Source organism: Bubalus kerabau, chromosome 2, assembly GCF_029407905.1.
Source record: "Bubalus kerabau isolate K-KA32 ecotype Philippines breed swamp buffalo chromosome 2, PCC_UOA_SB_1v2, whole genome shotgun sequence".
Taxonomy (NCBI): domain Eukaryota; kingdom Metazoa; phylum Chordata; class Mammalia; order Artiodactyla; family Bovidae; genus Bubalus; species Bubalus kerabau.
In genome coordinates, this window is record NC_073625.1 from 141,131,370 (window position 1) to 141,144,584 (window position 13,215).

Here is a 13,215-nt window from a genome sequence, read left to right on the forward strand (position 1 = left end):
CCAAGCCTACTTGGGCTCCAGTGGCCCCCTGGGGGACTGCTTGGCTCTTCAGCGCCCCTTGAGGTTAAAGGCAAGGTTTGTATCTGAATGGGGGAACGGAGGCTGGGGATCTCCCAGCTGTGTCCATAGAGAAGCCTTAACTTGTAAACAGTATTAGGGAATCACATTGTTTGAATGAATCATAATTCTAGGATCAGTCACTCCTAGGATTTTGGTGATACATCCTGACATCTGTCAGTTCTTTTGAATGTACTTATTGTCCAATCAACCAAGTTTTTGTTAAGCTCAGCTCTCCCTTGCTGAATGACTGATAGTCAAAGCTATCTCTGGAGGCAATTCTGAGAGAAGAAACAGAAAGGAAAACGCTTCCTCAACCTTTATGCACAAACATTATTGCACAAATGAAAAGAGAAACAATTATCTATTCACAGTGTTTCATAATTTTATTTTAAATTTTATTATGTATTCTTCTAAAGGAAAGGAAGCTTTACCTATTAGAAGAATAAATAGATTCTTCCTCTGGAGTTGTCTCCCTCAAACAGCACAGTAAGAGTGTAATTGTTGATTTGTTTCAGATAACCCCTGCTGAACATACAGGTTCTTTAAGACTGAGCAAAATATTAACATTTTTCATGTTCTCAAGATGAATCTATTGAGCTCTTCTTGGGAGACAGTAAAAAGGGGGAAAAAAGGTGGGGGCAGAGGGCAAAAAAGGAATGTGATTTTGTCTTCCTCTTGAATCAAATAGGAGTAGAATTTCATTCCAGAATATCATGTGTACCTTTCACCCACCTGGCACTGCATGAATAGAACTCAGTGTCCTTGCCCACTGCAGAAGGCTGTCCTGGTGTTTCCAGGCCAGGTTATTTTGAGGAAGATGCACTTTATAACACTCTCAGAACACTAGTGTCACTCAGGGATTCTATTTCCAGAGTCATCCCCCCTCAACTCTGGACTCATGTATCTACCTTTGACTTAAGGAGGAGTTTGTCAGTCTTTCTGAGCATTGCTCCATCTCTCTGCTCACTGATAAAGTAGGTAATGAATTAATAGATTGTGGAAATGGCACTGCTTATACCTGGACCACTTTAGTACATAATTATGACTTTCTGTCTATTCCTAGAAGCTGGCATGTCTGTTATGACTTATTGTAAGAGAGACTTTGAGGGCTCCAAAAAAGGAGAGCTGCATTTGGCCAGGCTCTTAGAAGTTTTCATGGAGGAAGCTGCATTTGAGATGAGACTTAAAGAATGGGAACATTTGATATGGAATTGCTGGGTGAAGGGCACATGGGATGGAGAAAGGGATCAATGCTTTGGGAACAGGAACAGGAAGATGTGTTCAGAGGATACTGATGGTACGGCTGGATTCAGTGATATTTCAGAACCCTGGCATCACTTGGAGGACTTTTTCTTCAAATACAGATATGTTGGGCCCCACCTCAGATCAAATGGAATGTTTTGTAGAGGAGCTCAAACCTCAGTGTTTTGTTTTTTATAAATCTCCCAAGATTATCCTAAAGTGCATACAGAGCTGAGAAACTCTGAGCTATGCAGGGCCTACAGACAGCCCTTGGAGACATGCCTGAAGAGTAGGTGATTAAGGAACAATTTCTTTTTTTAATGTCTTTAAAGGTATATGGCTTAATATTTCCCTTACTATAACACTGCTGCTGTAATGACAGATTTTACATATAAAAGGTATAAAAATTAAAATTTTGTTTGGGATGAATAAAAATATCATTATTAAATTATTAAATTTATTTAAAGATTTATCATGTACGGATAACTAAAGATGTACCATGGGCCAGATGCTGTCTCAGGTGATTTGTTTTGAGAATATCACAAAAACATTGAAATCATGAGAGAAGTTCTGGGATGTGAGAAATCTACAGTTTTGAGAATTTACTGCTTTGACGAGGTAATAAGAACACACATGTACATTTGAAGTCTGCGGGTTTTGAAGAATGAGAATATTTTAAAAGGATGAGGCATGTGGGTTGTAAATTTGGATTGTAGCTTTGCCACTTACTAGCTGTTGTAGGCTGGTTATGCATCCCCTTTGAGCTGCATGTTCACACCCTTAAACCCACAGATTCGCTCTGAGATTTGAGTGAAACCTCTGTAGAGCACCTGGTGAGCAGAAAAAAGTTAATTTTTATAGAGTGTACATATTCATTAAACTGAGTAAACCTCATTCTTGAGTTTACACCAAATTTTGTTCTTCTGGTAGGAGGCACGTGGTGTAATAGGTAGGCAGAAGCTAAACACTGCAGAGTCATCTATCCTTCCCTGAGTTAGGCAAATTGAGACTGTATTTGCCACAAATTCATCAGGTGCTTTAACTCAATACAACTGGGGAGGGAAAAGGCGGAATCCTCTTTGAGTGCTTTGCAGGGACACAGCCTTGAACAAAAGCAGCAGATACCTGTATCTATGCATGCTTTCTTTGAGTATACCACTCATAAATTTCCTCCTGACTCTCAGTTTTCTGTGTCTGTAATGCTATTACAGAACTATTGTGATGCTTCTCAGGTCAACTCTGAGCTACTTTGAAGGCTCATCTTACACTAGGTGACCTCAGAAATATCTAGTTTCACTGCATTCTTCAGTCTGTGAAAATAGTATCCTTTCTTGGTGACTAAAACTAGAGAATGTTTCCAGAATGAACAAAGATAAGGGGAGGAGCAGTTTAGGAGACTGACCAAGGAAACCAAGAGGACTAGGTTGTTTACTCTGTTGCTTGAGCCAGTTATTAATCAACTCTGGAAGAGGAAATGGCAACCCCCTCAAGTATTGCCTAGAGAATCCTATGTACAGAGGAGCCTGGCAGGGTACAGTCTGTGAAGTTACAAAGAGTTGGACGCGACTGAAGCAACTTAGCGCCATTAATCAACTCATAAGATTTGAGGCAATAGAATGTTTTTTAGATTATCAGTTCCTCTAGGTTCAAAAGTCACTAAGATCTTTTGTGAAACAACATCTGAACATTTGATTCACATGTATGTTCAGAACATAGCAAAATATGTTCTCACCCCCTGGGCCACCAGGAAGACAGCCTCTCACGCTGTCTGGCATCTTTCTGAGACAAAACAGCCTTTATTTTCACACCTTGAGTCTTAAAGTGCATTTATTCTTATTTCATTGAAAGAATTAAGAATTCCATTTGGTAATAATGAAATTAAAAAATTGAAACCTCATCCCAGAACTGATGGTAAATAGACTCATATGAGATGACTCCACCTATTGGACAAAGTGGTGTACTCCTACTCCTATCACCCATTATTAATAAATGAACCAAAGATGTGGGAGCTTCACTAAGGCACTGTGAAAATCAACTGGAGAAAAATAATTTCAGATGATTCCTTGATCATCACAGATGGAAAAGTAGAAAAGAAATTAGAAAACTTATTTTATCTGTTACAGGGCAACCACTAAGGGGATTTCTTATTGCATTTTATGTTTTAAAATGTCATAATTCCTAAAAGACCAAGACATACATTCACTATTTATCAAGTATTTCAAAAATATTTGTTGATCTGATTGTGTCTGTGTTGTTGATCTGTGTCTGCACAGAATGTCAAGATTTTTTTGGTGGCTGCACTGTGTAGCTTTTGGGATTTTAGTTCCCTGACCAAGGATTGAACCTTTGCCCCCTGAAATGGAAGCATGGCATCCTAACCAGCAGACTACCAGGGAATTCCCAGAATGTCAAGATATTTAATTAACTATATATCTGTAATTTAGATGGGGGAAATGAGTGGCCTATGTAGAGTAGTATAGAAAAAACTAATTTCTGAGAATAAATATGCGAATTATAAATTTGAAATCAAAGGACTTGAGTATTAACTATTGTTAGATTTTAATTAATTGGTTTCTATCCTACCTTATTTTGATTGGTGTTTGATTTATTTTACAAGTTAAATAGCTTTCTATGCCTCAGTTTCATTTGCAAAATGAAGATATATTAATACTCAAAAATGGTTTACTAGATGGATGATTGTGTGCTCAGCACATTGATAAATATACGCTGGAAACACACAGTCCCTGATATCGGAGAACACACTCTTAAGAGGAAATACAGAAAGAAGTCATGCTAATATGAGGCAATATAAACAGCAATATACCCCAGCACATAGAATTATCAAGGAATGGTTGCCAGCTCAGCCCCAGAAGCAAGTGGAGTTATACTCAAGGAAGGCTTCTTGGAGGAAGCAAACTCTCAAGTAAAACTTAAAGGATGAGTGAGAAATAATAAACAAGGAAAGGAGGGTGGAGACCTTGGGATGCTCCAAGCTGAGACTACTAATGGATTCATAAGATGACATTACAAGAGGGGCATTTGACAAAACCAAGGTTCTTGGGGCTCTTAGGGAATATCAGTCTTAACTAAGTGTACAGAGTAGAATCCCAAAGAGACTCTAATCTTGAAAAGTAAGGTGGTAGAAGAAGCCTCAGAAGTGTCCCAGAGGGCCTGCCATGGGCCTTCTGGAAACTTGGTTTCCCTTTTACTGGTTGACAGCTGACATTTTAGTTTCAACCTTCCAAGGAGCAAACACATTGCTTGGGCTTAATGTCAGGAAGGCCTGACCTCTTTATTGGAGTACGATTTTATTTATCAAATGAGTCATGAAAAATACCATGTGAGCTCGATAAACATGAGACCAACGAAGTGGTTAGTGCTGCCAAGTCACCTTCTAACCCAGAAGTGTTGTGAATGGAACACTGATTTCCAGAAATAGTATTCCAGAATCTGCTATGGTTCTCTTGGTATTTTAATAATCAACATCTGCGTTTTACTTCAAAGTTTTGTTATCTTCCTTGGTGACAGCTGTAGATTTTTGTTTCGCTTGTTTGGTTTGGTGACTGATAGAAAAAATTACTATTACAAAATCATTGCATTTTTGGTAAACTGTTTATTTTGTATTGGGGTTTAGCTGATTAACAATGTTGTGATGGTTTCAGGTGAACAGCGAAGGAACTCAGCTATATATATATATGACAAAATCATTACATTTTTTAAACTAAGCGTTTGAATTATATGAAAATGGTTTATTTTTATATTTATTATAATTCCTTACTTGTTTGTTCATGGCTTCAAAAGAACCAGTTTCCCTTTAACCTTTAAAAGGCCTGTAAAGACTTTGTGTTTTCTTCACAGATACAGGCTAGTTCCAAAGGTTTATTTTCCTGAGCAAATTCACGATGTTGTACGTGCCACGAAGTACTTCCTGCAGCCAGAGGTCTTACACAAGTATTCAGTTGACCCAGGCAGAGTCGGCATTTCTGGTGACAGTGCTGGTGGGAATTTGGCAGCTGCCCTGGGCCAGCAGGTAATAGAGATCCCTGCGGTGCTGGTGAAAGGAGGGTGCATGTTGATGTTCAGCAGGCAGCACATGTCCACTAGGCATGGCAAAGGTCTAGCCGGGTAGGCTGCTTACTCGGGGGCCAAGTTATTGAGATGACTGCACTTGGAAACGTCTCAGAGATCTTTCTGAAGTAGGAAAATGGATCATTGAAAGAAGTGTCATCTCTGAGTCTTTGGAAAGGCCCTGGTTACAGTGAATGAGAGAGAAGAGCTAGCATTTTAGCATCCTACCCTTGCCCCTCAGGGATATGCCTGGAAATTAAGTTTTCTCTGCTCCTTTTCCATGTTGGACTTGAAAAACAGAGTATTTTTGCTTATGTTTCCATTGCTAAGATTGTTTCCTTAAACTTTGAGCCAAATTTAAAAATTTAAAAGTGTTTGTTAATATAAAAGAAAAAGTTAAATGTTAACTTTTAAGTTAAGTGCTTCAGGCACTTTGAATGTTAAAATATATGTTAATCTGAGTTTTACTTCAGGGACTTCCCTGGTGGCTCAGACAGTAAAGCGTCTACCTACAATGCGGGAGACCTGGGTTCAATCCTTGGGTCAGGAAGATCTCCTGGAGAAAGAAATGGCAACCCACTCCAGTATTCTTGCCTGGAAAATCCCATGGATGGAGGAGCCTGGTAGGCTACAGTCCATGGGGTCACAAAGAGTCGGACACAACTGAGTGACTTCACTCACTCACTGAGTTTTACTTGGTTAAATTCTGTCTAGCTCTAATGGCATCCCAAATTTTGGGCAGCTGTGTAAATTCAAAGATAAGTACATTTTTTTTCCCTCTAATGGGTTAAATAATTTAAGAATGGCATTTTTGTCTTCTTACCTCCAAATTTCTTTTGGCATTCTCAAATAGCATCTGCCTTTTCATTTGTGGGATGTCCTGATTTCTTCTCTTTCACTGTAATTAAAGGACTTAGTTCTCTGCTTGGCACTGGTAGGTTTGCTATCCATATGTCCTGGGGCACTGCACAGAGAATCATGGGCTTTAAAACCAGACAGAACTGGGTGGAATCCAGGCCCCCCTAGGGGAGGTGTGCAGCTTTGGGCAAGTCTCAGGAAAATGAGGATCGTGCCATCTGAATGAAAGGCTGTTGCCAGGACTGAGTGAGATGATGTATGTACAGTTCTTGGCATGTATTAAGAACTGCTTTTAAAGAGCAACTACATCTTCCCTCAGGATAGGGTTCTAAAGTCTGTTGCGAAACAAAATTGTTTGGCTGAAGTTATCTTGAAGATTGTTTAGTAGCCTGTGAAACACAGTGACCTAGTTAGCTGCCTTTTAGATGTTATGTAAAAAATATATCATTTTAGACACTAGAATTACAAAATGAGGCAATATATTTGCATTGCAGGGAGACCTGGGGGAATGGAGTTCTGCAGTGGTAGGGGTTCAGTCACGTTCCCGTCTCAGTTGCACTCTCAGACACACACTCGTGAAGTACAATGGAAGGCGCACTGCCGGCATGATTGAAACTCCCTCCCTCTCACCAACCGCGAGGACTCTAGGCTCATCAGAGGAGAGACCCTGAGGTCCTATTAAAAGACTTTGGAGTCCCATCATCTGTTCATTTAGCTTTTCATACCCATGTCCTCTGGAAGAGTCAGACTAGTTTTTTCTCCCCAGTAAGGCACTGCCTTTTGGGCCTTTCTTGGGAATACAAAACTATCCATCCATAACACCCAGCATGATGAGTATTGTGCCAAAGGATGGATAAAGAGTGTTGATGGGCGTTTAAAGACCTAAGAGATCACGTACTTTTGAAATATTCACTCAAAAGTATGAGTTGCAAACATCACACCTTTCTTAGTAAATATCCAACAGCTTGAAGAGTGGTGGTGATGGTGGTGGCCATTCAAAGTGAAATGAAATAATGTGTTTGCTTTCTCTTCTCCAGTTTAATCAAGATACCAACCTAAAAAACAAGCTCAAAGTGCAAGCTTTAATTTATCCAGTTCTTCAAGCTTTAGATTTTAATACACCCTCTTATCAGCAAAATATGAACACCCCCATTCTGCCCCGGTATGTCATGGTGAAGTACTGGGTGGACTACTTCAACGGCAACTATGACTTTGTCCAGGCAATGATAGTCAACAATCACACGTCAATGGATGTGGATGAGGCTTCTGCCCTCAGGGCTCGTCTAAACTGGACATCCCTTTTGCCCATTTCCATCACAAAGAACTATAAGCCTGTCATGCAGACCACTGGCAACTCCAGGATTGTCCAGGAGATCCCTCAGCTGCTGGATGCCCGCTCGGCCCCACTCATCGCAGACCAGGAGGTCCTGCAGCACCTCCCAAAGACCTATATTCTGACCTGTGAGCACGATGTCCTAAGAGATGACGGAATCATGTATGCAAAGCGTTTGGAGAGTGCGGGTGTGGAGGTGACCTTGGATCACTTTGAGGATGGCTTCCACGGGTGCATGATTTTCACCAGCTGGCCAACCAACTTCTCAGTGGGAATTCGGACTAGGAATAGTTACATCAAGTGGCTGGATCAAAACCTGTGAAGGAGCGAGATTTCTGAAAAGCTTGAGCCCCTCCTGATGACCTACACCTGCTTTGGAAAAACATTGACTCTTTAGTCGACTAATTTCCTCTCATTACTTATGAATTATGGAATCTCTATTCTCTGCAGACTTCATTTTAATTTAATTTTAGGAAATGCTTTTGAGTAACATGAGTGCAGAAACATCTGAATCTTGTTCTCTAAGTGGGCCAGTCTGTCTGTTCATGTTTTAACCAAATTGCTACTAATGCCCACAGCTACAGACAGCAGGGTTAGGAGCTGGAATTCGGCTTAGGTTTTGCCTCCGTCAAGTTCTTTTTAGAAGAAATTCTACCCACTGCGGATGACCTTTAATGAGTAAAGAAAATGTGGGCTCTTCTTCAACTTGCTAGAGTTTACTTTGAGTTCAGAGCAGTGTTAAATATGTGTACTTCAAGGTCAGTGCTGGGTACCAAATGCCCTCTGTTCTTTATGGATGGGTGGCTTTGTTTCCTATGGGAATTTTGGCAAAGCTGTTCTAGCAAGGACAAGTTTCTCAAATGACTTTCTTCCTTTACAGTGTTAATTTATATGATAGCTATCTATAAGTCCAGTTGGATTATGATAATACTTGAAAGTTACTTTCTACCACTATTATTAGAAAATATGAGGTTGCATGCACTGGATATCTGCACACCGTTGTTTTTTGGTTATGCCATCTCCCTGGGGGAGATCTGGGAGCAAATTTATTTAGATTTAGAATAAATGTTCCTTTACAAAACAAGTAAAAATAGACAAGTGAACCAACCCAATGTTTTCATAATGGCTACATCTGACATAAGTTACTAAGAATAGTGTATATATATTTGGCATAGTCAGAGAAGAAGATACATTTAATATTAAAATTATGAAAAATGCCTTTAGAGGGTCTAGTTTATTCTTGAAAACTCAACCTTTTCACTTGTGTAGCTTTAAAATGGGGCTATTTTGGTATATATAATGTATCATTTATTTTTTTAAGTTATTTAATGTTAATATATATAGCTAGACAAGATTTTTCAGGATAAAGTCAGTAAAGAATATTAAAGATAATGATGTTTTTTTTAAAAAAAAAAAACTACCTTAAGATTTAAAAAGGTGACTTTAGAATTATATCCACAAATAATTTTATGGAAAGAGGTAAAATAGCTATTAATATTATTATATATTGAATATAAAGCCTAAATATTTTGATGTTTATATGCATAACAAATTAAAATAATTAGACACTATGATTACACCTAGTAAAGTCATCTAAGTTCATAGTTCAGTAACTTAGATGAGATACGCACTGGTCATTTCTGCTCTCTGTGGTTGGAGGAGCTACTTCATACTCTTGTGGTGATACCCTTCATTATCACCTTCCAGCTAAGTCTGAAGTTACAGTAGACCAAGTTTCATTTCATGTGAAGCCTTCACTGCCCGTGGGACATCCTTGGCACCGAAAGAAGCTCCAATTCTGATTCGACTTGACTATGTTTTTGCTCCTTCCTGCCACTCTTCCTACTGCTCCAATCTGTGCTTCTTTCAGGCACTGCAGAAAGCAGACATACAGCCAAGCCTTGATACAGTAAATTCACCAGTGGAAAGAAAGTAGAGCCTTTTTACTCATTTGAAAGATAGGTATTTCCTACTTATGAGGATGAAATAACAAATGAGAATCTGCATATTTATTATTCATTTATTATTTAAGTTACAAGCATGTGATGTACGGAAGTAAATGCAACAGTGAGTATATGTGTGTGTGCCTGTGTGTATAAAAATAATCATACAGATTAACCTGCTAATGGACTCAGGCAAGTCACTTACCATCTCTGGGCCTTTTTTGCCTGTCCTCTAAAATCAGAGAATTGAACAACTTTATGAGGTATCTTCCAATTATACATTCCAACCATTTTGTCAGACTGGCTAATTGTATTGGCTTCTTCTTCAACAGTGTTTTGTTTTGTAGGTCATTATTTCATATACACAGACATATGCAAGATCAGTTTTTTTTTTCCTAAAAAACTTGAACTTTAGTTCTTATTTTATGATAGCTAACCTCCTCATTTAATACTATTCTTTTTTACATCATTTGAAGGAACCAATATTTGGATCTTATTTTGAGGTTATCCATCTCTAGGGAAGCAAAGAAAATATAATACATGCACAAAATTCCTTAAAACGGCATTTCCCCCCAAAGTTGTGAGCCAAATTCTGTAGTAACTACAGACAATAAATCCAGCCCTTCTAGGTCTCCAAAGGGCTCTCTCAGATGAAAAGAGGGAGTGAAAGAAAAAGGGGGTCAAGCACTGTTTCTGATGAAGCATCTCAAGTTTCATTAAAGCTTATATTGGGAATTCCATGGTGGTCCAATGGTTACAATTTGGCCCTTTCACTGCCTTGGCCTGGGTTTGATCTCTGGTCAGGGAACTAAGATCCTGCAAGCCATGTGACAAGGTCAAAAATAAAGCCTTTATGTATGTGATAATGACTTACACTGTATCCCACCTCGCTTGAAGTTTTCCTTGGGATAATAATTGGGAATCATGATACACAAGAACCACTAGATGCAAGAGAGGCTTATTGCTCTTTAGTCGCTGAGTCATGTCCAACTCTTTTTGTGACCCCGTGGACTATAGCCAACCAGGCTCCTCTGTCCATGGGATTTCCCAGGCAACAATACTGGAGTGGGTAACCATTTCCTCCAGGGGATCTTCCTGACCCAGGGATTGAACCCACATCTCCTGCAGTGACAGATGGATTCTTTACTACTGAGTCACCAGGGAAGCCTGCAAGACAGGCTAAACCAACCAAAATCTGAGCGCTAAGAATTCCTTTGGGAAACATACAGAGTTTATGCTGAAGATATTTTGGTTTGAAATGAGTTTATTTTAAGTTCTGTTCTTATAAAAAAAAGTTTATGCTCTGCAAATTGAATTTTTTAAGTGTTATGGCTTTGTTTTCCCATTTTAAGAAAAGAAGTGGACAGTCTTTTTATAATGTTGTTTGTGAAATGTGAACATAAATATATGATGAAAAAAATCTGTGCTACAAAATATAGTGAAGTATAAATTAGTTAATCTTTTATCATTGATTTGTGAAGAAGTTAAAGACTTGTATAATTATATTTGGGAATATAATATTTTGTGCATGATCTTTTAACCTTTGACTTTTTGCTTATTTCTCACTGCAAAGGGGAAGGCAGATTTTATGAAGGATTTTGGTAGCCAGTCTACTTTGTAAGATGAAAATCCACTGTGGAGTCAGGAAAGTATAAATCTGTTTTGATTCATGTTTGTAAATAAACTGTCTCTGTCTGGGAATGTGCCTCTTTCACTTCCCCTCATTCATTTTCTGGTTCCCATCTCCCTTTCTCTCCATACCCCAGGTCCCTAGCCACAATGCTGTGCAAATCTTCACCCCCTGGAGTCCTCCAGCTCCCTTTCAATTATTGAGAAGGGCTCAGTGGCCTCCTTTATGACATTCATTTCATGTCTGGATATAGTATGTGCTGCTCATACTGGAAACCTGCCTTGAACTGGCTAAAATAGTCATAAAAACTAGGCAGACCCTGCAACAATCTGAGGACTTTCAATGCACATTAGAGGTGTATCACAGTGCATATGAATTTGTATTTGAACAAGTTCAACCAAAGAAGTATTGATACCACTGAAGGCAAGTTTTCACACTAACCCTAACATTACAAGTAAAGCTAATAATTTCATGATTGAGTTTTGTTATGCTCAGTTTACTTCAAAATCATAGGAATTAACAAAAATTTTTTTTTCAAAATAAATTGTTTGATTTGGTTCTAAATGGTCACATACATGTGGATAAATTAGATTTTCCTATTCAATTAGAGTTATTTTCATCCTCTCCAACAAAACCTCTGGTGGGTGGCTATATTTTGCTGGTGGGATCCACTAATGGTTCCTTTGGGGCATTTAAAATGCACTGTATGTGTTTTAGTATTGCTTTTTCTTGTGATCTTTCTTTTTTAACCCCCCATTTTTAAAAATCTCATATTTTCCAACAGATCCCTTATTTAAACATCTAGAAGATACTGATATCAGCATGACATTCCCATGATTTCAGAGGTTGGAAATGTAAATATGATTTACAGTAGGCATACATGTATTGCTCAGCCCTGTCACTCAGCACCAGCATTTTGTCATTAGAGAGAGAGGCTGGTGACATTTTGTGTCTTGTTTGGAATGTTCCTCCCAATGTTTCAGATTGAGAGCTCCATCTTCTCACATAGACTTTCTACCCAGACTAGCTATTTGTTACTGTTTTTCTTTCATAAGAGTAGAGTTTTCCAGTTGCTACTTGACATGCAGTGGTTTAATATATGGACTGTGGAGGCAAATATGAGAATCCAGATGGCTCCTGTTAGGCCAGACATTAAAAAGTTTTGTAAACACATAAAACAATGCCACACTTCTCACTCGTTTGTGTTTGGAAAATTTAGTAACTTTTTTTCCCCCATAGGATGTAGCTTAAGGTAACATATAATAACTAAGTACATTATTAACTATTGAGTTAGCCAGAAATTTTGTTTAAGATGTTATAGAAAAACCCAAATGAATTTCTAGCTAATCCAATATGTTTAAAATGTCTCAGTTTTAATTTCTAATACAGTAAACATCAATAAAGTTCATATGAACAACAGCTGTTTGGGGTCCTCTGTAGTTTTTATAAATATAAGAAAATTATGAGACCGAAAGAGCTGAGAAGTGCTGCCATACAGCATCATTCCTGGGCAAGCCCTATACATGGTGCTAGGCTGCAGTCAGCCAACACCAGCGTACACTTCTGCACGCACACCATGTTTCTCTTACCTAGTACTCTTCTCTACACTTGCCCTTGCCCTTCCTTGTCTTCCTTTGCCAGTCTGCTCCAGGAAGCCTGTCCTAACTCCTCCCTCCTTGAGATTTTTAGACATCTCTCCTCTGGCCCCATTTTGCACTCAACACATAGCAGATGATGGCCAGTTAGTGGGTCTGACTTCCTCATAAGACTGTGGGATCCTTGATGCAGGGTCATGTCGGCATCAATTTTATAACTTCAGTGCTTGACACAGTGCCTGTCATGGAATAATGACTCAATAAATCTTTGCTGCACAAATGTTTTTATGTTGTCACAATTAAAACACAGTGTTATTTTCAATGACCCACCCTTATGGCAGAAAGTGAAGAAAAACTAAAGAACCTCTTGATGAAAGTGAAAAAGTTGGCTTAAAGCTCAACATTCAGAAAACTAAGATCATGGCATCCGGTCCCATCACTTTATGGCAAATAGATGGGGAAACAGTGGAAACAGTGGCAGACTTT

At 38.8% G+C, this 13,215-nt stretch overlaps 1 protein-coding gene across 1 annotated transcript in view; it reads left to right on the forward strand.

Moving 5' to 3' along the window:
• NCEH1 (neutral cholesterol ester hydrolase 1) overlaps positions 1-11,201 on the forward strand; it is a 67,953-nt gene extending 56,752 nt beyond the window's left edge. Inside the window, exons 4-5 of the mRNA XM_055569037.1 lie at positions 5,161-5,332; positions 7,266-11,201. Coding sequence (XP_055425012.1) covers positions 5,161-5,332; positions 7,266-7,883 — 790 coding nt within the window. The 3' untranslated portion in view covers positions 7,884-11,201. The remainder of the gene's footprint in view (positions 1-5,160; positions 5,333-7,265) is intronic.
• The last annotated feature ends 2,014 nt before the right edge of the window (positions 11,202-13,215 follow it).